At 50.8% G+C, this 18,648-nt stretch overlaps 7 protein-coding genes across 7 annotated transcripts; 5 read left to right on the top strand and 2 right to left on the bottom strand.

Moving 5' to 3' along the window:
• Positions 1-244: 244 nt before the first annotated feature.
• On the top strand, positions 245-1,756 carry BO72DRAFT_446962 (putative histone acetyltransferase (MysT1)). Its single transcript, XM_040944419.1, has one exon. The coding sequence runs from the start codon at positions 598-600 to the stop codon at positions 1,675-1,677; it is 1,080 nt and encodes a 359-aa protein (XP_040802755.1). The 5' UTR covers positions 245-597; the 3' UTR covers positions 1,678-1,756.
• Positions 1,757-1,972: 216 nt separating this feature from the next.
• Positions 1,973-4,229, bottom strand: BO72DRAFT_401655 (chaperonin-containing T-complex subunit CCT6). The gene is made up of 7 exons (XM_040942186.1): positions 4,067-4,229; positions 3,901-3,995; positions 3,823-3,844; positions 3,722-3,763; positions 3,646-3,666; positions 3,419-3,592; positions 1,973-3,355 (listed from the first exon to the last, which is right to left on the bottom strand). Exons 1-7 carry the CDS (start codon positions 4,106-4,108, stop codon positions 2,129-2,131), a joined length of 1,623 nt encoding a protein of 540 aa, XP_040802754.1. The 5' UTR covers positions 4,109-4,229; the 3' UTR covers positions 1,973-2,128.
• Positions 4,230-4,324: 95 nt separating this feature from the next.
• sik1 (snoRNP complex protein NOP56) lies at positions 4,325-6,376 on the top strand. Its single transcript, XM_040944418.1, has 3 exons — positions 4,325-4,652; positions 4,721-5,840; positions 5,902-6,376. Exons 1-3 carry the CDS (start codon positions 4,489-4,491, stop codon positions 6,178-6,180), a joined length of 1,563 nt encoding a protein of 520 aa, XP_040802753.1. The 5' UTR covers positions 4,325-4,488; the 3' UTR covers positions 6,181-6,376.
• Positions 6,377-6,827: 451 nt separating this feature from the next.
• BO72DRAFT_374980 (uncharacterized protein) lies at positions 6,828-7,652 on the top strand (the record flags this gene model as incomplete). The annotated part of the gene is made up of 1 exon (XM_040941161.1): positions 6,828-7,652. One exon carries the CDS (start codon positions 6,828-6,830, stop codon positions 7,650-7,652), a length of 825 nt encoding a protein of 274 aa, XP_040802752.1.
• Positions 7,653-7,751: 99 nt separating this feature from the next.
• BO72DRAFT_446958 (cytochrome oxidase biogenesis protein, Cox20 subunit) lies at positions 7,752-8,726 on the bottom strand. The gene is made up of 2 exons (XM_040944417.1): positions 8,282-8,726; positions 7,752-8,206 (listed from the first exon to the last, which is right to left on the bottom strand). Exons 1-2 carry the CDS (start codon positions 8,634-8,636, stop codon positions 7,950-7,952), a joined length of 612 nt encoding a protein of 203 aa, XP_040802751.1. The 5' UTR covers positions 8,637-8,726; the 3' UTR covers positions 7,752-7,949.
• Positions 8,727-9,130: 404 nt separating this feature from the next.
• BO72DRAFT_375108 (DNA polymerase epsilon catalytic subunit POL2) lies at positions 9,131-15,924 on the top strand (the record flags this gene model as incomplete). The annotated part of the gene is made up of 3 exons (XM_040941167.1): positions 9,131-9,738; positions 9,795-9,934; positions 9,983-15,924. 3 exons carry the CDS (start codon positions 9,131-9,133, stop codon positions 15,922-15,924), a joined length of 6,690 nt encoding a protein of 2,229 aa, XP_040802750.1.
• Positions 15,925-16,525: 601 nt separating this feature from the next.
• On the top strand, positions 16,526-18,461 carry BO72DRAFT_426566 (serine/threonine-protein kinase). The gene is made up of 4 exons (XM_040942951.1): positions 16,526-17,006; positions 17,099-17,189; positions 17,257-17,587; positions 17,671-18,461. The coding sequence occupies exons 1-4, from the start codon at positions 16,827-16,829 to the stop codon at positions 18,290-18,292; spliced, it is 1,224 nt and encodes a 407-aa protein (XP_040802749.1). The 5' UTR covers positions 16,526-16,826; the 3' UTR covers positions 18,293-18,461.
• Positions 18,462-18,648: the final 187 nt, after the last annotated feature.

Raw genomic sequence — 18,648 nt, 5'->3', positions numbered from 1 at the left:
ACGGTCAAACGGTCAAACGGTCAAACGGTCAAAGTAAAATAAGAGGTTCAATCAGTCAATCAACCATTGGAGAAGCTGCTCCGTTCATTTTCCAGTTCCCAAAGCATCCCCCGCCTTTGAGGTCTGTTGATTGGCCCGGGGGAGGCCCGTCAAATGACCCGTTCATCATTGCGGCTGCGAATTAGTACATTCTACATTAGCTATAGTTAGTATCTTCTATATGCCATTACCACTACAAAGAAATGGATAGAGTCGGAAACATCTCAGACGAATATTCTGAACAAAAGGCGAAATAAAACGGACAGTCAAGACAGAATACCCTACTACGTGTGTTGGTTCAATAGAAATTGAATCCTATTCAGGCTAATCAATCCATACCTAGCGATCCCGATCAGGGAGTACATTCGACAACACACCTCCTACACTCCAACACCCATTCCAATGGCCAACACACGGAAGCACGTTCACATCACATCCTCACCGGCATAGAAGGAGTCTTCCTAATTCTTTCCTCCAACATCCCAAGCCCTCCGCTCCCTCCTCAATCGCAATTCTGAAGCCTAGTGCACCTCCTCGTGCTGGATTTGCCTGTCTTCAATGGCCGCCGACGATCCCGCGACGCGTGCTGAGCCGTCCTCCACGACCGAACGTAATGTGAAGCACGTCGTACTCGGTGATCTCCTTTTCCAGACCTGGTACCAGTCCATATATCCGGAGGACTTAGTCAGTAAGGATACAGACAGGTTGTACGTCTGTCGCTGGTGCTTCCGTTACTCGTGCGACGAGCACGCCTACGCGAAACACACGCGCCTTTGCCCACATCGGAAATCACCGCCCGGGGTCAAGGTCTACGAGCAGGGAGACTACTCGGTCTGGGAGTTGGACGGCGAACATCACAAGCTCTACGCGCAGAACCTCTCCCTTTTTGCGAAACTGTTTCTTGATCACAAGTCGGTCTTCTTCGATGTCGTGTCCTTCTTCTACTACCTCCTCGTTTTCACCGACCCCGCCGACCCCGATTTCTACCACGTGCTGGGATTCTTCTCGAAGGAAAAGCTCTCCTGGGATGCCAACAATCTCGCCTGTATCCTGGTCTTCCCCCCGTACCAGCACAAGCAGCTTGGGAAATTGTTGATGGGGGTCAGTTATAAGATTAGTGCCTGGGAGCGCGACAGTGGGTTGATCGGCGGGCCGGAGCGACCATTGAGCGAAATGGGTCGCAAGAGTTACGCGCGCTTCTGGGAGGAGCGTGTGGCCAGACACTTGCTCTTGCATGGTTGGAAGGCCGAGGACGCAGAGGAAGCTGCTGTGCCACAGAAGTCGAAGTCCCCTAAGGGCCCGAAAAAGAGACCCGCCCATGAGCTCATGACAGTGCAGGACATTGGTCTGGCAACGGGCATGTTGACCGAGGACGTCATCACAGCTCTCAGGGGCCTGGGAGTAGTTCAGCCGGCCACGCCGGCCAAGAAGCGGAAGTCAAAGGATTCATCTGGAGCGACTAGCGCTGGGGGTGACTCAATTGTAACAATACGAAAGACAACCGTCCTCGAATGGGCCAAGTCTCATCATATGGCCCTGTGGGACCCGGTTAAAGATGAGGGGTTTCATGGTAAATGGGCTCCGACCGATTCGGACGAAGAGAGCAATGGGGACAGTAATGAAAGCGGCGATGGATAGTCTCTCTTGCAGCTATGCTCCTTTCTGTATGCGCGTCTGTGGAACAGCGCCCTTTGTATTACTACTATCTACATACGCTACTGACCGTATGAAAACGCCATGTACGATTGGATCCCGATTTAATAACTCCTCAGAGCAAGACTGGCGTGTATATGAATCCTAGACCTTGCGAAGGTCCTGAGAACAACGCCGCGGCCGAGGACAGCTCAGAAAACCTCCATGAGCACATATCGAACCAAATTATGGTAGCTTAGGCCAGTAAACCGGTACTAATTTCTGGCGGAGTGCGAGCTCTGTGGATTATATTCGATTCAATTAGGATGTGCCAAAGATGCATTAGTATGGCCAATTTTGAGCCTACTTTCGACGTAGAGTATTTTTCTAACCTGCAAACCGATGAAGAAATTCACAGAAGTGCTTTACATGATATACCTTGTCTGTAGAAGCCACATTACTCGTCCATACCACCAGGTCCTGACTGTCTGCTCATTTGACGGGCCTTGAGCAACTCATCGCAAAGTAGAAGGTTCGAGGCAATGCCCGTGCTGGAGGCAATGCAATTACGCAACACACGGAAAGAGTCAAAAACACCCTCTTGCACAGGATCCATCGGCTCGCCGGTGGTCAAGTCCAGACCGGCGTTGTTGCCGTTGGCGAGCTCGTCTTGAAGCATCGCCAGTGAGTCCTGGATATCGTGGCCCGAGTTGGCTGCAAGAGTCTTGGGAATGATCAAAAGTGCATCGGCGAAAGCCTGGACACCCCATTTGGCCTTACCCTTAACAGTCTTCTTGAAGGCGTCGGACGACAGGTGGCCGGCGCAGGCCACTTGGAACGCACCGGCACCGGGAACGACACAACCATCGACGATGGTGTTGTAAACGGAGCGCAGACCGTCACGAACAGCGTCCTTCACTTGCGCAATGGTGTGCTGGTTGGGGCCCTTGATGAGGATAGTCACGGACTTAGGATCCTTGACTTCCTCGACGAAAGTGTACTTCTCCTCACCAAGCTGGTGCTCATAGACAAGACCAGCCCAGCCGAGAACATCGGGGGTCATATCCTCCACGCTGTTCTGTGCGACACCACCGCAAATAAGCTGGAGACGCTCCATGTTTCTGCGCTTAGCTCTCCGGAGAGCCAAGATTCCGTTCTTGACAAGGACATCCAAACTCAGGGGGTCGATTCCCTTCTGGTTGATCACAACGAAGCTCTTCTTAGGATCGTTGCCGCAAACAAGCTTCTTGAGCTCCACGATTTTCTGCAGCTTGGCATCCACAAACTTGCGCTCACTCTCCACCAACTTGTCTCTTTGCTCAGCAGAAGAGTAGTAGAAACCGGAGTTGATTTCAGATTTCTCGTACTCCAAGCTGACGTTCAGTGTCAAGATGAAAGCATTCTCCACACGCTTAGGCATATCGGGATGTCTGGCGCCGTGGTCAAGAGCAAGACCACGGATGAGCTTGGTATCGGAAGAGGTGCGGTGTTGCATCGTCATAATCTCAACCATGTGCAAATCGGGCTTCTCAGGAGCTCTGTGGATAGCGAGGACGGCATCGACAATATCGGGGGTGAGCTTCTCAGCGAGGGCGCTGTTCAGTTTTGTGCTGAGGGACGTCCGGGCGACGGACAGTAGGAGTTCGCGGTCGATGGCTCGCTCGATCTTAAACTGATCGAGGAACTAGTTATATGCCATCATACTTCAGTATGCCGAAAATGTAGAAATTTCTCTAGGATAGCATACCTTGAGAGTCTCGTTCTTTGCAATCTCATAACCATCCGTGATGACTCTAGGGTGCAGACCCTCGGAGATGTAACGATCTGCCTGCTTCAAGAGCTCTCCAACCGACAGGACAACGGACGTCGTTCCGTCGCCAGTAATATCATCCTGAGCTGTCGCAGCACGAGCGATCATAACCTTCGAGGCAATTAGAAAGGGGCTTTCGATATATGACCGGAAAGGTAACTTACAGCCGTGGGGTTTTGAATTTGCTATTGAAATTAGTCTCTAGTCGATGGAAGAAAGCGCTGGCCAAGATAGACTTACCATCTCACGGAGAAGAACGTTGCCATCTTTAGTTAATTTGATCTGATTGAGACTCTGTTGTTAGACCTTCGCTCGACCGGTTGAGAGGAAATAAATCATACTCCGCCTGCACCGTCCACCAACCTATGATTTGTTAGCTAATTAAGAAGTTGGGAAGTTATCAGGGACACCAAACATACATCTTCAACGTTCCAGAGGGACCAAGATTGGACTTCAAGACATCCTGGAGACCCTCACCAGCGCTAATGTTCACTTTCAAAGCCTCCGCTCTCCGCTGTGAGCCGTTAGTCTCTGCTAGGCCACTGAGGGGCTATTGTGAGGAGGGGGGGGGAATGGATTTCATACCCTCGACTCGGCCTTGGGGTTGAGTAATTGCGTCGCAGACATTTCTGCAGAAGGATTGAATGACAAGCAACAAGGACCCAACGAAAGGACTTGAGATTAAACCAGCTTGCTGTTGCTATAGGCCCGATAGAGGATGCCCGCACTGCCAGAAACCTTAGCGGTGGTGTTTGCCGTGAATGCGGTGAGCCTTTGGTTTTGGCAAAAAGCCCACATTCTGTGTTCGCACTAGCGCCGCTGCGAAAAAAAAGAGCTCCGACGGCTCGACTCTGCAAATCTACCCTCCTAGGCTTTTCTTCAACTCCACGTCGCTCCACGCCCCGGTCTACGGTCGCAAATTCCTGGGAAATTGAGAAGCGGGCTCAGTCGCTCGCACGTGAAGGACCTTTTCTTACATTTTTTTGGGCCTTGATCTCAATTTCACTATGGCCGACTATCTTCTCTGGGAGGGCCCTATCGGCTACTCTCTCTTCAAGGTCGCCCACCAGGGTGACAGTGTCGGCAACCGTTTGAAGGAGGTTCAGGAAGGCGTTGATGACCTTGCTAAGTTCGGAAAGATGGTTGAGCTGGCCAGTTTCTTGCCTTTTGAGTACGTCAATCTGGCTTTGAGGGGGATTTTTCGCCTTTTTTTCCCGCCAGAATACTGACCAAGTCCAGGAACAACAAGCAGGCCCTCAGTGAAATCAACGACATCTCGGAAGGTGTCGCCTCGGATACGCTCGTCTCTTTCCTCGAATTGAACCTTCCCAAGCCCAACAAGAAGAAGAAGGTCGTTCTGGGTCTGTTGGACAAGGCTCTTGCTGGAAGCATTAAGTCGGCCTTCGACTTCGTCGACTGCGAAACCGGCGAGACCAGCGAGGTTGTTCAGGATATGCTTCGTGGAATTAGACTGCACGCCACTAAGCTGCTCAAGCAACTTCGTGAGGGTGATATTGACACTGCCCAGCTTGGTCTCGGTCACGCATACTCCCGTGCCAAGGTTAAGTTCTCCGTTCAGCGCGACGACAACCACATCATCCAGGCCATTGCTATTCTCGACCAACTCGACAAGGCCATCAACACTTTCTCGATGAGAGTGCGCGAGTGGTACTCTTGGCACTTTCCTGAACTTATCAAGATTGTCTCGGACAACCAGCGCTACGCTCAGGTTGCCTTGTTCGTCAAGGATAAGAAGGATCTGACTGATGACAAGCTGCACGATCTTGCCGCCCTCGTCGAGGATGATGAGGGTGTTGCCCAGAGCGTCATCGATGCTGCTAAGCACAGTATGGGTCAGGAGATCTCTGAGACTGATATGGAGAACGTGATCTCTTTCGCTCAGCGTGTTGTCAGCCTGTCGAAGTATCGCAAGTCTCTCCACGCCTACTTGGTTTCTAAGATGAGCGTTGTGGCTCCTAACCTTGCTGCTCTGATTGGCGAGATCGTTGGTGCTCGCCTCATCTCCCACGCCGGAAGCTTGACAAACCTCTCCAAGTACCCCGCCTCTACTGTGCAGATTCTCGGTGCCGAGAAGGCTCTCTTCAGAGCCTTGAAGACCAAGGGTAACACCCCCAAGTACGGTCTCCTGTACCACTCGTCCTTCATTGGCCGGGCCGGTCCCAAGAACAAGGGTCGCATCTCGCGCTTCCTTGCCAACAAGTGCTCCATCGCCTCCAGAATCGACAATTTCTCCGAGGAGCCCAACACCAAGTTTGGAGAGGCCCTGAAGGCCCAGGTCGAGGAGCGCCTGGAGTTCTACGCTACTGGCGCCGCACCTACCAAGAACGAAGTTGCCATGGTACGTATATAGACGTTGCTACTTCCATCGAATACTAGCCATATACTGACATCACGTGCAGAAAAACGCCATGGATGCTCTCCTTGCTGATATGGACATCGACGCTGAGCAGAGCGACGATGAGATGAAGGATGCTGAGTCCGACAAGGAAGACAAGAAGGCCAAGAAGGAGAAGAAGGAGAAGAAGGACAAGAAGGAAAAGAAGGAGAAGAAGGAGAAGGGTGAGAAGGAGGACAAGAAGAAGAAGCGCAAGTCAGACGTTGGCGAGGGCGAGTCAGAGAAGAAGAAGCGGAAGCACGACAGCGATGCTGAGCCGTCCAAAAAGAAGAAGAAGGTCTAGAAGCACCACCAAGTCTTGGGACAGGAGGGCGTCATTATTGTCGAGGCGTTGTCGGGTTGATCTATTCTTGCCATCTATGTTCTGTTTTCTCCTTCACGACGTGACGGGCTGGGTATTTGTAAATTATTCGATTGAGGCCTGTGTCGTTCTAAAATTTCCTTGTAGTTCTGCAAATCTAAATCGGGATTTTCATATACTTTCCTCGCTCCTTCACGCCACACAAATCAAGTGCTTTGTTGTTTGAACAGGCATCCATGACTGATTGATTGATTGACTGCTAGACTAGCTGCAAGTTGACGTTTGCTCCGTCAGACATTGCTTATTCATTGTCTGTCGGAGGGACCGCCTGGTATAATCCAGGCCAACCAAGCAGTGCCGAACCCCCTCACTTCACCTCACCTCCAAGGATAATAATCCAACCCTGTTGTACTCTAGCCCCCCTCCCCCTTTCTTCCTATCATGACAACAAATCGCCCGCAGCTTCTTCGCCATGATGGCTTCTTCTACTGTCTCTGATATTGATCCATCAAAACGCTGACCAACGTCTTGCCGGAGGCCTACAAATTGCTGGGTAATTCTTCCAACCCAAACTACTGGCGCTCGGGCGCTGTGATGCCCCCACATCCGCTTGCAGATTTCGCCCCGCGATGATGTCTTCGAGCTTGACGACGATGCCCTTCAACTCCCCTAAGCGCAAGAGGGCATCGTCAGAGGATACCGACCAGTACAGTCCATCGTCACCCACATCTACTGTCTCGATACTCAGCCTTCAGGAAGCCAGACTTCGAGAAACCGAAGACTTGGGAAGGTACAGTCCTCGAGCGGTAGTGGCCGGTCGCCTAGGAGAACTGGCCATCCGTGGAGACCGTTTATCGACTCCCCCAACTCCTTATGGGTTAGATCAGGGCGCTGTCACGCATTCGGTGCCGTCGGGATGCTGGCCTGTTCTACACGACTCTATCTTTGGGCCTTGCAAAATGCCCGAAACTGGCTCTCACGCAGAAGATCAGCCCAATCTAGACGAGTCGACGGAAAACACATGCCATCCCCAGTCTGATAATCCCTATACTGGCATCTCCGCATCGCCTAGAAAAAGGCAGTCAACCCCGAGTCCCCGCAAGAAGAAGAACCCATCGGTCACATCTAAGATTCGCAGTGCGAGAAGCTCACCACCGCTCACCGGCGATGCGCTTGAAAATCCGCTTACATGGCATGACTCGGAGATTACTGGACACAACCCTTCAGACCCGAGTGATGATGGCTACGGGATAAATGGCATCGGTTTTAAGCCTACTGCGGCCATCGCATGGGCCAGGTCGCAAAAGAGGCAGAAGCAAGTCGCAGAATGGAAAAACCGGGAAGCAAGAGAGGCACGAGAAAAGCGACGAGAGCGACGCGATGGTGCCGATTTGGATAAAATCCGAAGCATTCAAAGTGGTGCCATACAGAAGAGGGTCAAGTTCAACATGTGATGATATAGGCAACCAAGCCCACGGAGGCAATTGAGTGCGATTCTCAAACAATCTAGCAGTTTATTTGAAGGCTACTGCTTCACCTGTACCTAACGATCTTGCACGGAAAGATGACTGATTATGAGCTCACTGCTCGATGCGTTGGCATTAAAATAGCCGAAGGGAACACGAAGACATGGATGGAGCTCAGAATAGAACAATATGTATGTACCTGACATGCATACCACATGACATATAATAATATACAATGATTTCCTGAAGATATACTCCAAGACTCCGCGCAAGGTGCAATTGACTCTACCAGAACTTGTAGTTGGAAGGATTGGTCCAACTCTTCCGTTGCCTCTCTTCTTCCGCCAGGCGCGCGGCTTCCTTTTCCTTCTGCTCCTTCTCGCGCTGCTTCTTGAGTTTGAGCTCCTTCATCAGCTCCACAGCCTGTTTCATGCCGTCCAATTCCTGTACTCGACGTCGCTGGCAGAATTCATGTGTTGCGAGGGCGGTAATGGCAAATGCGCCCACGGCCCAGTTACAGGCAGTCCAAATCCTGGGCAGCCCTGATATGAGGAAACAATAAGTAAGCCAGTGTTCAAAGAATGACTAGTTAGGGCGAGCTGGTGTGATCAACTTACCTCCAATAACACCCCTCACCCCACCTATACCGAACCCGGCGCCGATTCCGATAAGCAACGAATCCCGAGCACAGGGTGCTTTGTAGAAAGACGTAGCATTCTCCAACGACATTGACTTCATAGCTTCGGTAACCGTGATGTCGGCATGCTTCTTTCCGGACTTGATCCCAGCAGAAGGAAGCATGTTGACAGGCTCTTCAGGGTTTCCAAATGCGTCCCAAAGTTTTCCGACTTGCGATTGAGGTATCTCATGCTTCAGCTTCTTTTGAGATGTGAAATCCGATGCAGTATTTTGCGATTCCGGCTCCCTTTGCTCCGGAGCAATGGTTGTGGAGCCCCGCGTATCGTCAGCCATGATGTTATTTTGTTTGGACTCAGTTGCAGCAGCAGCAGCAGCAATCACCTTTACGGTATGGCGGGCGGAACTTCTTCGCAGAGAAACAATAAGGCCGCGGACATTCGCACGATTCCGCGATCCGAGAACCTGCCCGGCGGTACAACAAAAGCGGATAGTTTCCCCGTGACAAGGCGATCGGCCAATGGCACGCGTAAAGTAGAAACGCGAACGCGTTGGAATGGCGCAGGTCGAAATCTAATTTACTCTGGTGGGCTCCGCAGCATACAGTGTGGATCGGGTCGATTTAAGTGCAATCGAGATACTCAACTTTACAGCCAGTCTTGAATTATTCTCCTACTAACAATAACCACTCTAGCGAAGCTGCGAAATTATGTGCCACCCTTTCCCTTATTGAAATACCAACCTCTTATTATCTTTTTTCCATGTTCTATCGACATCATCTCCGCATCTTGCAGTGATCTTCAGGCACGGCCGGTGGGCACGTCGTCGCAATGCCTTCAAGAAAACCTAGCAAATTCGGCAACAAGTTCCGATCTGGGGCTGCTTCGTTTAACCCGAGACGGACGAAGACCGTCGAGTTCGCGTCCCTCAGATCGACAGAAGCTACGTCTCAAGATGAGAAATTCGAGGCCATCCGGCTGGCGAACAGCATTGACGAGTCCTTGGGCTTTCCGCGCTTCGAGGCCGGTGAGAAGCGAGTGGGATGGCTCATCAACATGCACAGCACATCGATTCAGGATCCGAATGTCCCCGGTGGACGCGCCGGTGTCGATTACTACTTCCTCGAGGATGGCGGCACAAGCTTTAAGGCGACAGTCGAATACGACCCCTATTTCTTGATCGCCGTGAAGAAAGGCCACGAAGCGGAGGTTGAGGAGTGGTGTCGCAGAATGTTTGAAGGGCTCGTCAAGAAGGTGAAGCGCGTGGAGAAGGAGGACCTTTCGTTGCCGAATCATTTACTTGGGCATCGCCGGAACTATCTTCAACTAAGCTTCGCCAATGTCAGCCACTTGCTGGAAGTACGAAGGACCATCTTGCCTCTGGCGGAAAAGAACAAGAAGAATGCGACAGCGATGGATGCTTATGTGGAGATGTCAAGGTATAGTCTGGAACCCATGGATTCTATGGCCATTGAAACTGACTGAGTTATTGAAGCGGCAACGCTGGCTTTGACCTCTTTGATGATGAACTAATTAACGAGTCACGATCTAATGCCACTATGAACGCGAGCGACTTTATTGTTGATATTAGGGAATATGATGTCCCTTACCATGTCCGAGTTTCTATCGATAAAGGTAGGTCGCTTCTGCTCCTTCAAGGTCGCTCGGCTAATTGTTTCGTAGACATTCGCATAGGAAAATGGTACACAGTCGAGTCGAAACACGGAGTTATCTCACTGAGCTGTATAGAAGAGCGACTCACTCGTGCTGATCCTGTCATTCTCGCGTTCGATATCGAAACGACAAAATTACCTCTCAAATTCCCGGATTCCGTGATTGACCAGATCATGATGATATCTTATATGATTGATGGCCAAGGTTTCCTTATCACAAATCGAGAAATTGTGTCTGAGGACATCAACGACTTCGAATACACGCCAAAAGCCGAGTACAACGGTCCATTCATGATCTTCAATGAGCCAGACGAACGGAGCGTCATCGAACGGTTTTTTGAGCATATCAAAGAGGCGAAGCCGACGGTCATTGCCACATACAACGGTGACTTCTTCGACTGGCCCTTCGTTGAGGCACGAGCTAGCGTGTTGGGCATCGATATGTACAAAGAGATTGGCTTCCGGAAGAACAGCGAGGATATCTACCAGGCCGACCACTGTGTGCATATGGATTGCTTCGCTTGGGTCAATCGTGACAGTTATCTTCCTCAAGGAAGTCGTGGCTTGAAAGCCGTCACTGTCGCGAAGCTTGGATACGATCCTGACGAGCTCGATCCAGAGCTGATGACTCCGTACGCCAGTGAGCGTCCCCAGACTTTGGCGGAATACTCCGTGTCCGATGCCGTGGCAACATACTACTTGTATATGAAATATGTTCACCCTTTCATCTTCTCCCTTTGCACAATTCTGCCTTTGAATCCAGACGACACTCTGAGGAAGGGAACTGGAACGCTTTGCGAAATGCTTCTGATGGTGCAAGCATACCAGGGCAATATCGTCCTACCCAACAAGCATAAAGACCCTCCAGAAGCTTTCTATGAAGGCCATCTGCTCGAGTCGGAGACTTATGTTGGAGGGCACGTCGAAAGTATTGAGGCTGGTGTTTTCCGAAGCGACATACCAGTCACCTTCAAGGTAGACCCGGCTGCTGTGGATGAACTTCTCCGTGATCTTGATGCGGCTTTGAAATTCAGCATTGAGGTCGAAGAGAAGAAGTCAATGGACGATGTCACCAATTACGACGAGGTCAAGAAACAGATTTCTAACAAGTTGATGGGCCTCAAAGAGAAGCCGCATAGGGATGAGGTTCCTTTCATTTACCATTTGGATGTCGCTTCCATGTATCCGAACATCATGATCACGAACCGGCTGCAACCAGACTCCATGATTGAAGAGTCCAACTGTGCCGCTTGTGATTTCAACCGGCCCGGCAAGACTTGCGATAGGCGAATGCCATGGGCTTGGAGAGGTGAATTTCTTCCTGCAAAACGCGACGAGTACAACATGATTCGCCATGCAGTTTCGAACGAGAAGTTCCCCGGAAGGTATAAAAATAGCCCAATGAGGATGTTTGGTGACTTGAGTATTGAAGAGCAAGCCGGTATCGTCAAAAAGAGACTGCAGGATTACAGTAAGAAGATCTATCACAAGATCCACGATAGCAAAACAATAGTCAGAGAGGCTATCATTTGTCAGCGGGAGAATCCGTTCTATGTCGACACTGTTCGCAGTTTTCGTGATCGAAGATATGACTTCAAGGGGAAGCAGAAGGTCTGGAAAGGCAAGACTGAGGCTTTGAAATCGTCTGGTGCATCGGCTGCAGAAATTGATGAGGCGAAGAAGATGATTATCTTGTATGACTCCCTGCAGCTTGCCCACAAAGTCATTCTAAACAGTTTCTACGGTTATGTGATGAGAAAGGGTTCTCGATGGTATTCCATGGAAATGGCTGGCGTGACATGTTTGACCGGAGCTCGCATTATTCAGATGGCACGAGAGCTGGTTGAACGTATCGGTCGCCCTCTTGAGCTCGATACTGACGGTATCTGGTGTATGCTTCCTGGTTCGTTTCCCGAGAACTTCACCTTCACTCTAAAGAACGGCAAAAAGCTCGGTATCTCCTATCCCTGTGTTATGCTCAACCACCTTGTGCACGGAAGCTACACCAACCACCAGTATCAGACTCTTGTCGATCCAGCTTCATTCAGATATGAGACCCACAGTGACAACTCTATCTTCTTCGAGGTTGATGGGCCTTACAAGGCGATGATTCTGCCCACTTCCAAGGAGGAAGATAAGAACTTAAAGAAACGTTATGCTGTTTTCAATCATGACGGGTCTCTGGCGGAACTGAAGGGTTTTGAGGTCAAGCGTCGAGGAGAGCTGAAGCTCATCAAGATTTTCCAGACCCAGATTTTCCGCTTCTTCTTAGAAGGGTCTACGCTTACCGAGACTTACGCCGCAGTAGCCAAAGTGGCTGATCGGTGGTTAGACGTGCTGTACGAGCATGGTGCGACTCTGGCCGATGAGGAACTGATTGACCTCATTTCTGAGAACAGAAGCATGACCAAGACGCTCGAGGAATATGGGAACCAGAAGTCGACATCTATCACAACCGCTCGACGCCTCGCTGAATTCTTGGGAGAACAAATGGTCAAAGATAAGGGCTTGAACTGCAAGTATATCATTTCTTCGAGGCCAAGGAACACTCCTGTTACTGAGCGGGCCATTCCTGTAGCCATTTTCTCAGCCGAGGAAAGTGTCAAACGCTTCTTCTTACGAAAGTGGCTGAAAGATGACCCTGGTGATATGGATCCTCGAACGGTCATTGACTGGGAATACTATCTCGAGCGCCTGGGCTCCGTGGTGCAGAAGCTCATCACCATCCCAGCTGCCCTACAAAAGATTCGAAACCCTGTGCCCAGAGTGGCACATCCGGATTGGCTGCAGAGGCGTATCAATCAGAAGGATGACAAATTCAAGCAGACGAAAATGACGGATATGTTCACCCGGTCAGAGAAGACCCCCTTGACAGACATCTCCACAAACATCCTTGATCATCGCGTCCAACATACTGGTGACCTGGATGAGGTGATTGGCAACTCCACACAGAAGTCGAAATCGTCACCCGAAAGCAAGGTTTCTCAAAAGAGAAAGCACCCTGAAGGTCTTCCCAAAACCTCCCTTGATCCTTTTGCTACTCTACCAACCAAGATGCCATCGATTACAGATGACTACGTTGGATTCCTGAAGTATCAGAAGCAGAAATGGAAAATCCAAAAACAGGCTCGGATCCGTCGCCGTCAGCTGTTCGGAGAGAGGGTCAATGTTACTACCGATTCCTTGAGCAATCTTTTCCGGAACCAGGCGGAGCTATTGTATATCAATACATGGCAGGTCTTACAGCTTGCTGAAACATCGCGGCCTGGTATTGTGCGAGCATTTGTCCTCATCGATCGGAAAGTCCATGCACTCACTGTTAAGGTTCCCCGACAAATATACGTCAACCTGAAACAGGATTCTCTTCCGGATGTGGATGTCCCTGACTGTGAAGTTGAGAAAGTCAACCATACATTACCAAATGGACATCCGTCAGTTCATTTATTCAAGTTGACATTATCGGAGGAGACATACATTCGCGAAGCCAACAAGATTGATATCCTTCTGCAACACCCCAGTGTTGAAGGTGTTTATGAAAGGAGCATTCCTCTCACCGTTCGCGCAGTCCTCAAACTCGGCAGTATTTGCACATTCGATGAAGAACAGCGAGGCGTTCTCGGAGAAGGCTTGGATAAGGGATTCGACCTCTCAACTCTCTGTCATACGAATACCGATCAGCCTTATCTGCTAGACGCTCCTATGGCATACCACTATCTGTATCATGTTACTTCTGGCGACAGGCAGATATTTGCCATCTTCTCCACGACGAAGAATGAGGCTCACATCGTTATCCTTAATCGTACCCGGGACGTCCAAGGCCTTCCAAACGTCGATAAGATTTACGCGGAACTTCGTGCGCGCAGACTGCAGAACTTAGCTGCGGACAACACACAGACTGCTTTCGAGTATCAGGAGAAGCTTCATTTCAAGACCACGCAGGTGACCACAAGAAGGAAAGCTCACTTGGAGGTGGGGGATCTGATCAAGAAACTGAAATCCGAGGAGACTCAGCCTGCCATTATGGTCATTCAGTCTCATCAAAGAAGCTGCCTATGTCACGACGTGCCCATATTGAAGGAATACCCTATTCTACCTGTGAAGCCTGAGGTTTCAGACATGGAACTTCCGCCCTTAGGTTGGCAGACTTTTGTTGCTCGGCGCTTGGTCACACATTATCTTTATCTCTCTGCTTGGGTGCAGCATATGACCTTGCTCGCAAGGTATGGTGATGTTCCTCTCTGCAATCTGGAGAACGACGATCCTCGCTTCATGATCGATATCTCCTATGCCAGGCGTCTTCAACAGAATAACGTTGTGCTTTGGTGGTCCTCGAACCCGAGGCCTGACCATGCAGGCTATGAGAAAGACGACATAACAGGCCCTCTGGAAAAGGTTCCAATGCCGTCCGTAAATATGCCGAACGCATATACAACTGTGTGTATTGAGCTCGAAGTGCGCAACCTCGCCATCAACACGATTCTGACCTCATCCATCATCAACGAAATGGAGGGAGCAGATACACTGCTGGCATCATCTGGCACATCAGCCGACGCGAATGGAGGGGTGCTCTACTCGGAGAAGGCATTCACTTCAGCCGGGGCCGTTGTTCTTCGGGAAATGGTGAAGAACTGGTGGACTGAAGCTTGTGATGGAAACAGTATGGCTGATATCATGGTGCAGCATCTGATCCGATGGGTGGAGAGTCCTGCTTCCTGCCTATATGATCAATCACTGCACCATTATGTGCGCATGTTGTCAAGGAAATCGTTCCAGAGACTGATGGCCGAATTCAGACGAGTGGGTGCAAACATTATCTTCGCAAGCTCCACTCGCCTTCTACTCCACACCACCAAGACGGAAGTGGGCAACGCCTATGCATTCAGCCAGTACGTCCTGAAGTCCATTCGGGCAAATCCGTCATTCCACTTCATCGACCTCGAGATCAAGGAATACTGGGACTATTTACTCTGGTACGATGAATACAATTATGGTGGCAAAGGATGCCAGGAAGTGGCCGAGTCCGACGAGCAGCCGTTGGAGACGGTCATGCATTGGCAGCTTAGTCGGTTCCTACCCACGCCCATGCAAACTATCTTCCATGACTGGGTAGTCGAGTACATCGAGTTGATGCACGGTCTGAAACGCCCTGATAACGACTCATCGACTCCTCGGATGACGCAGATCCCCATCGGGCGTCCGAGTGATGAAGAAAGTGAACAAATCTCGGCTATTCTCGCCGAGAAGTTTTCTAAACCGTTGAAGAAGCAGATTACGGGTCTTATTCGCCGACAGCGGGATGAATTGCTACACCCGGAGCTGGCATCCGACTATGCTTTTCCTGTCCTTCCTGGTGTGCTTTCAAACCCCAATGACGAGAAACGCAACCCGGTTCTGGAATTGGTCAAACTGCTGATGCAGGTACTCAGTCTGTCCAAGACTACCACAATGGAGACACGACTGCTGCGTCGGGAGCTACTTGCGCTGTTTGAGATTCGAGAATTTAGCAAAGAGGGTCGATTCGAGAACCCCGGAGCAAGCTTGAAAATCCCTGAGCTCACCTGCAACGCCTGTTGTCTGATCCGAGACCTGGACTTGTGCCGAGATGAAGATGTGCTTCCTGATCCTGGCACGGAGTCGAACAAATCTTCGGTGAAACCTTGGCGCTGTCCCTTCTGTCAAACCGAGTATGACCGGCTCGCGCAGGAGGAGACCCTCATTGGCCAGGTGCAAGGATTTATTGTTGGCTGGCAGACTCAGGACCTCAAATGCTCCAAGTGTGGGGGATTGAAGATCAGTGATTTCATGGAGCATTGTTCGTGCAGCGGGGTGTGGGTGGAAACGATGAACCGCGGAGAGATTGAGAAGAAGCTACGGCTCCTGGATAGTGTTGCGAAGTTCCACAACCTCAAGCTGCTGGAGACTGTCGTGGGGGAAGTTCTAGGACAGATGTGATATGGTTGGTCTTTGTGCTCAGCGTTAGGTTCAGGTTTGTTGGTGACAATACCCTGCTTGGTAAATTATGATAGGAGGATAATAGCTTTGGATACCTTGGCGTTTAAGGGGCGGTTAGCATAGCCTTGCGCATGAGCTTTCTTGTATATAGTTATAGATCAAGTGGATACATAGTCGTGGATTGTGGCTAAATATTCTTTTGGTTGTTTTCCTGGCGAATTGTACTGTACAGGCAGTGGAGAGGAATGGCTTTATCTTAGTTGCACGTGCGCCACCTAAACAACTAACTTAACTCGACTAAAAAGGATAAGGTAAGGTAATCCGCAATCGCATCCTCGATCAAGCTCTCGACACTTTCGACAGCCGTCTCTTTTCTTCTTTAATGTTTAGACTACTTTAGACTACCTGACAAGATACACAGGTACACAGATTCACAACCACCCCTTTTCCAGTCAACTCACCGAATCGTACTCGAGTACGTGCCTGACCCGTCAGTGGCCAAGTTTCCACCGCGGACCCCGCAGTCGGATGCACTCCCCACCACCCAAGCCGATCGCGATAGGACGAAACAGTCCCTTCCTCTTACTCTCCCCCTTTTCCCAGACGGATAGCAACATCTCCCTGCTCGGACGAGAGCTCGGAAGTCTGTTCCCTCTGTACGCCGATCTTCCCGTTTCCAGTCGTTTCTTCAGGGTCGCTATTGTTGTTGTTTGCTGTTCTCCGTTCACTTTAAGCTGACTGCGGGGCCGCGTTTCACAGGCACTTTACTTATCAGCTCTCACTTTCTCCTCCTCGCTGTCTCCGCTGAGCTCGTGGCAGCACCGGCTGTTGTCGTGTCTCGCTTCTATTATCCTCTTGCCACGACCCTATATATTCCCGGATTTCTGCACTGCTCTTGATCCATGGCATCACCAGCGCAAACAAGCCAGCGCCCCAAGGTCCAGCCTTGTCGGTACAAGACTGGCAAGACGCTAGGCGCCGGTTCTTATTCTGTGGTTAAAGAATGCGTGCACATCGATACGGGCCGTTACTATGCGGCGAAGGTGATCAATAAACGCTTGATGGCCGGGCGCGAGCACATGGTAATTATTTCTGAACTACTACCGGCCAAATGGGATGCACAGATATGATCGCACAGAGGCTAATGGTATGGGCGATCTATGCACCTTGACAGGTCCGGAATGAGATCGCAGTGCTGAAGAGAGTATCGATGGGTCACCAAAACATACTGACCCTAGTCGACTATTTTGAAACCATGAACAATCGTATGCCATCCCATATTACTTGGGTTCGATAGGCGCAGGGGCTCTAGGACGCTAACATGTTCTTCAGTTTACCTGGTCACTGACCTTGCGCTCGGTGGAGAGCTCTTCGACCGTATCTGCCGAAAAGGGAGCTACTACGAATCCGACGCAGCGGATCTCATCCGTGCGATCTTGTCTGCGGTTGCGTATCTACACGATCATGGCATCGTGCATCGCGATCTCAAGCCAGAAAACCTCCTGTTCCGGACTCCCGAGGACAACGCGGATCTGTTAATCGCAGACTTTGGCCTGTCTCGGATCATGGACGAGGAGCAGTTCCACGTGCTCACCACGACATGTGGTACGCCTGGGTACATGGCACCCGAGATCTTCAAGAAAAGCGGCCATGGAAAACCAGTGTACGTCTTGATCTGGGAATATTCCCATCCAGAGCACCTTGCACTTTTCGAATCAAAAGTATCTGACACGTCCCCTTTCGCAGAGATATCTGGGCCATTGGTGTCATCACCTACTTCTTACTCTGCGGCTATACCCCCTTCGACCGCGACTCCAACCTGGAAGAGATGCAGGCCATCCTTGCAGCCGACTATTCCTTCACGCCCCTTGAATACTGGCGCGGCGTCTCGCCCGAGGCGCGCGATTTCATCAAACGCTGCCTAACCATCGACCCCGCCGCGCGAATGACGGCCCACGCCGCCCTGCAACATGCCTGGGTCAACCCGCCCTACGACACCGACGTCGACAAGTTCGGCTCGGGCGAGGATCTCCTGCCGACGGTGAAGAAGAACTTCAACGCACGACGCACGCTCCACAAGGCCATCGACACGGTGCGGGCCATCAACAAGCTCCGCGAGGGAGGAGGGCTCATGATGGACGGCGTGATGAGCGTCGACCCCAAGCCCGAACGCGTCGTTGGGAACGACGTCTACGAGGAACAGCAGTATCCTCTCCAGCACCAGGGAGACCGTGCCGATCACGACGGGGACATGGAAATCGACGGACGGGGCAATGCCCGCGGGCAGACGGAGGAGCAGATTCGGGCCCAAGAACGTAAGGTCAAGGAGACGGTGGCGGGGCTGTGGAGCAAATCTGCGAAGAGATGATATATGCATTGATCACATGTTTCGTGTCTGTCGGATGCTCAAGATAGCCTAGATACCATCTTTTCGTTGCTTCCTCGCTTATTCCCTTGCTTCTTGGCTGATATATATTGATGTCTGTGTGGTCGATCCTACAAATATAATCCTACCAATATACGTACGATGTTTCGAGCACGACGGGTGCTGCATACTGGTTCCAAAATCCAGATCGGAGCCTATCGATTACGAACTATTCTCCCCGGCGGCAGCTGGTTCGTTGAGCTCTGGAAAAAAATGAAGTTTATGTCTTAATCCTATCCAGAAAAAAAAGAAGAAACACGAACACGCCCCCCGCCTTACCCAAAAATGAAACGCACCAT

The sequence above is a fragment of the Aspergillus fijiensis genome (assembly GCF_003184825.1).
Source record: "Aspergillus fijiensis CBS 313.89 unplaced genomic scaffold BO72scaffold_16, whole genome shotgun sequence".
NCBI classification, from domain to species: Eukaryota; Fungi; Ascomycota; class Eurotiomycetes; order Eurotiales; family Aspergillaceae; genus Aspergillus; species Aspergillus fijiensis.
This window is presented reverse-complemented; position numbering and strand designations above follow the sequence as displayed.

What these genes read in the sequence shown, in the direction of transcription:
- BO72DRAFT_401655 (XM_040942186.1), bottom strand. Translation starts at nt 4,108, where the DNA reads ATGTCTGCGACGCAATTACTCAACCCCAAGGCCGAGTCGAGG. An exon ending in ACCCCAAGGCCGAGTCGAGG is followed by an intron (nt 3,996 to 4,066) that starts GTATGAAATCCA and finishes AACGGCTCACAG; the next exon opens with CGGAGAGCGGAGGCTTTGAA. An exon ending in CCCTCTGGAACGTTGAAGAT is followed by an intron (nt 3,845 to 3,900) that starts GTATGTTTGGTG and finishes AACAAATCATAG; the next exon opens with GTTGGTGGACGGTGCAGGCG.
- BO72DRAFT_446962 (XM_040944419.1), top strand. Translation starts at nt 598, where the DNA reads ATGGCCGCCGACGATCCCGCGACGCGTGCTGAGCCGTCCTCCACGACC.
- BO72DRAFT_446958 (XM_040944417.1), bottom strand. Translation starts at nt 8,636, where the DNA reads ATGGCTGACGATACGCGGGGCTCCACAACCATTGCTCCGGAGCAAAGG. An exon ending in GGTGAGGGGTGTTATTGGAG is followed by an intron (nt 8,207 to 8,281) that starts GTAAGTTGATCA and finishes TCCTCATATCAG; the next exon opens with GGCTGCCCAGGATTTGGACT.
- BO72DRAFT_426566 (XM_040942951.1), top strand. Translation starts at nt 16,827, where the DNA reads ATGGCATCACCAGCGCAAACAAGCCAGCGCCCCAAGGTCCAGCCTTGT. An exon ending in TGGCCGGGCGCGAGCACATG is followed by an intron (nt 17,007 to 17,098) that starts GTAATTATTTCT and finishes GCACCTTGACAG; the next exon opens with GTCCGGAATGAGATCGCAGT. An exon ending in TTTTGAAACCATGAACAATC is followed by an intron (nt 17,190 to 17,256) that starts GTATGCCATCCC and finishes CATGTTCTTCAG; the next exon opens with TTTACCTGGTCACTGACCTT.
- sik1 (XM_040944418.1), top strand. Translation starts at nt 4,489, where the DNA reads ATGGCCGACTATCTTCTCTGGGAGGGCCCTATCGGCTACTCTCTCTTC. An exon ending in GCCAGTTTCTTGCCTTTTGA is followed by an intron (nt 4,653 to 4,720) that starts GTACGTCAATCT and finishes GACCAAGTCCAG; the next exon opens with GAACAACAAGCAGGCCCTCA. An exon ending in CCAAGAACGAAGTTGCCATG is followed by an intron (nt 5,841 to 5,901) that starts GTACGTATATAG and finishes CATCACGTGCAG; the next exon opens with AAAAACGCCATGGATGCTCT.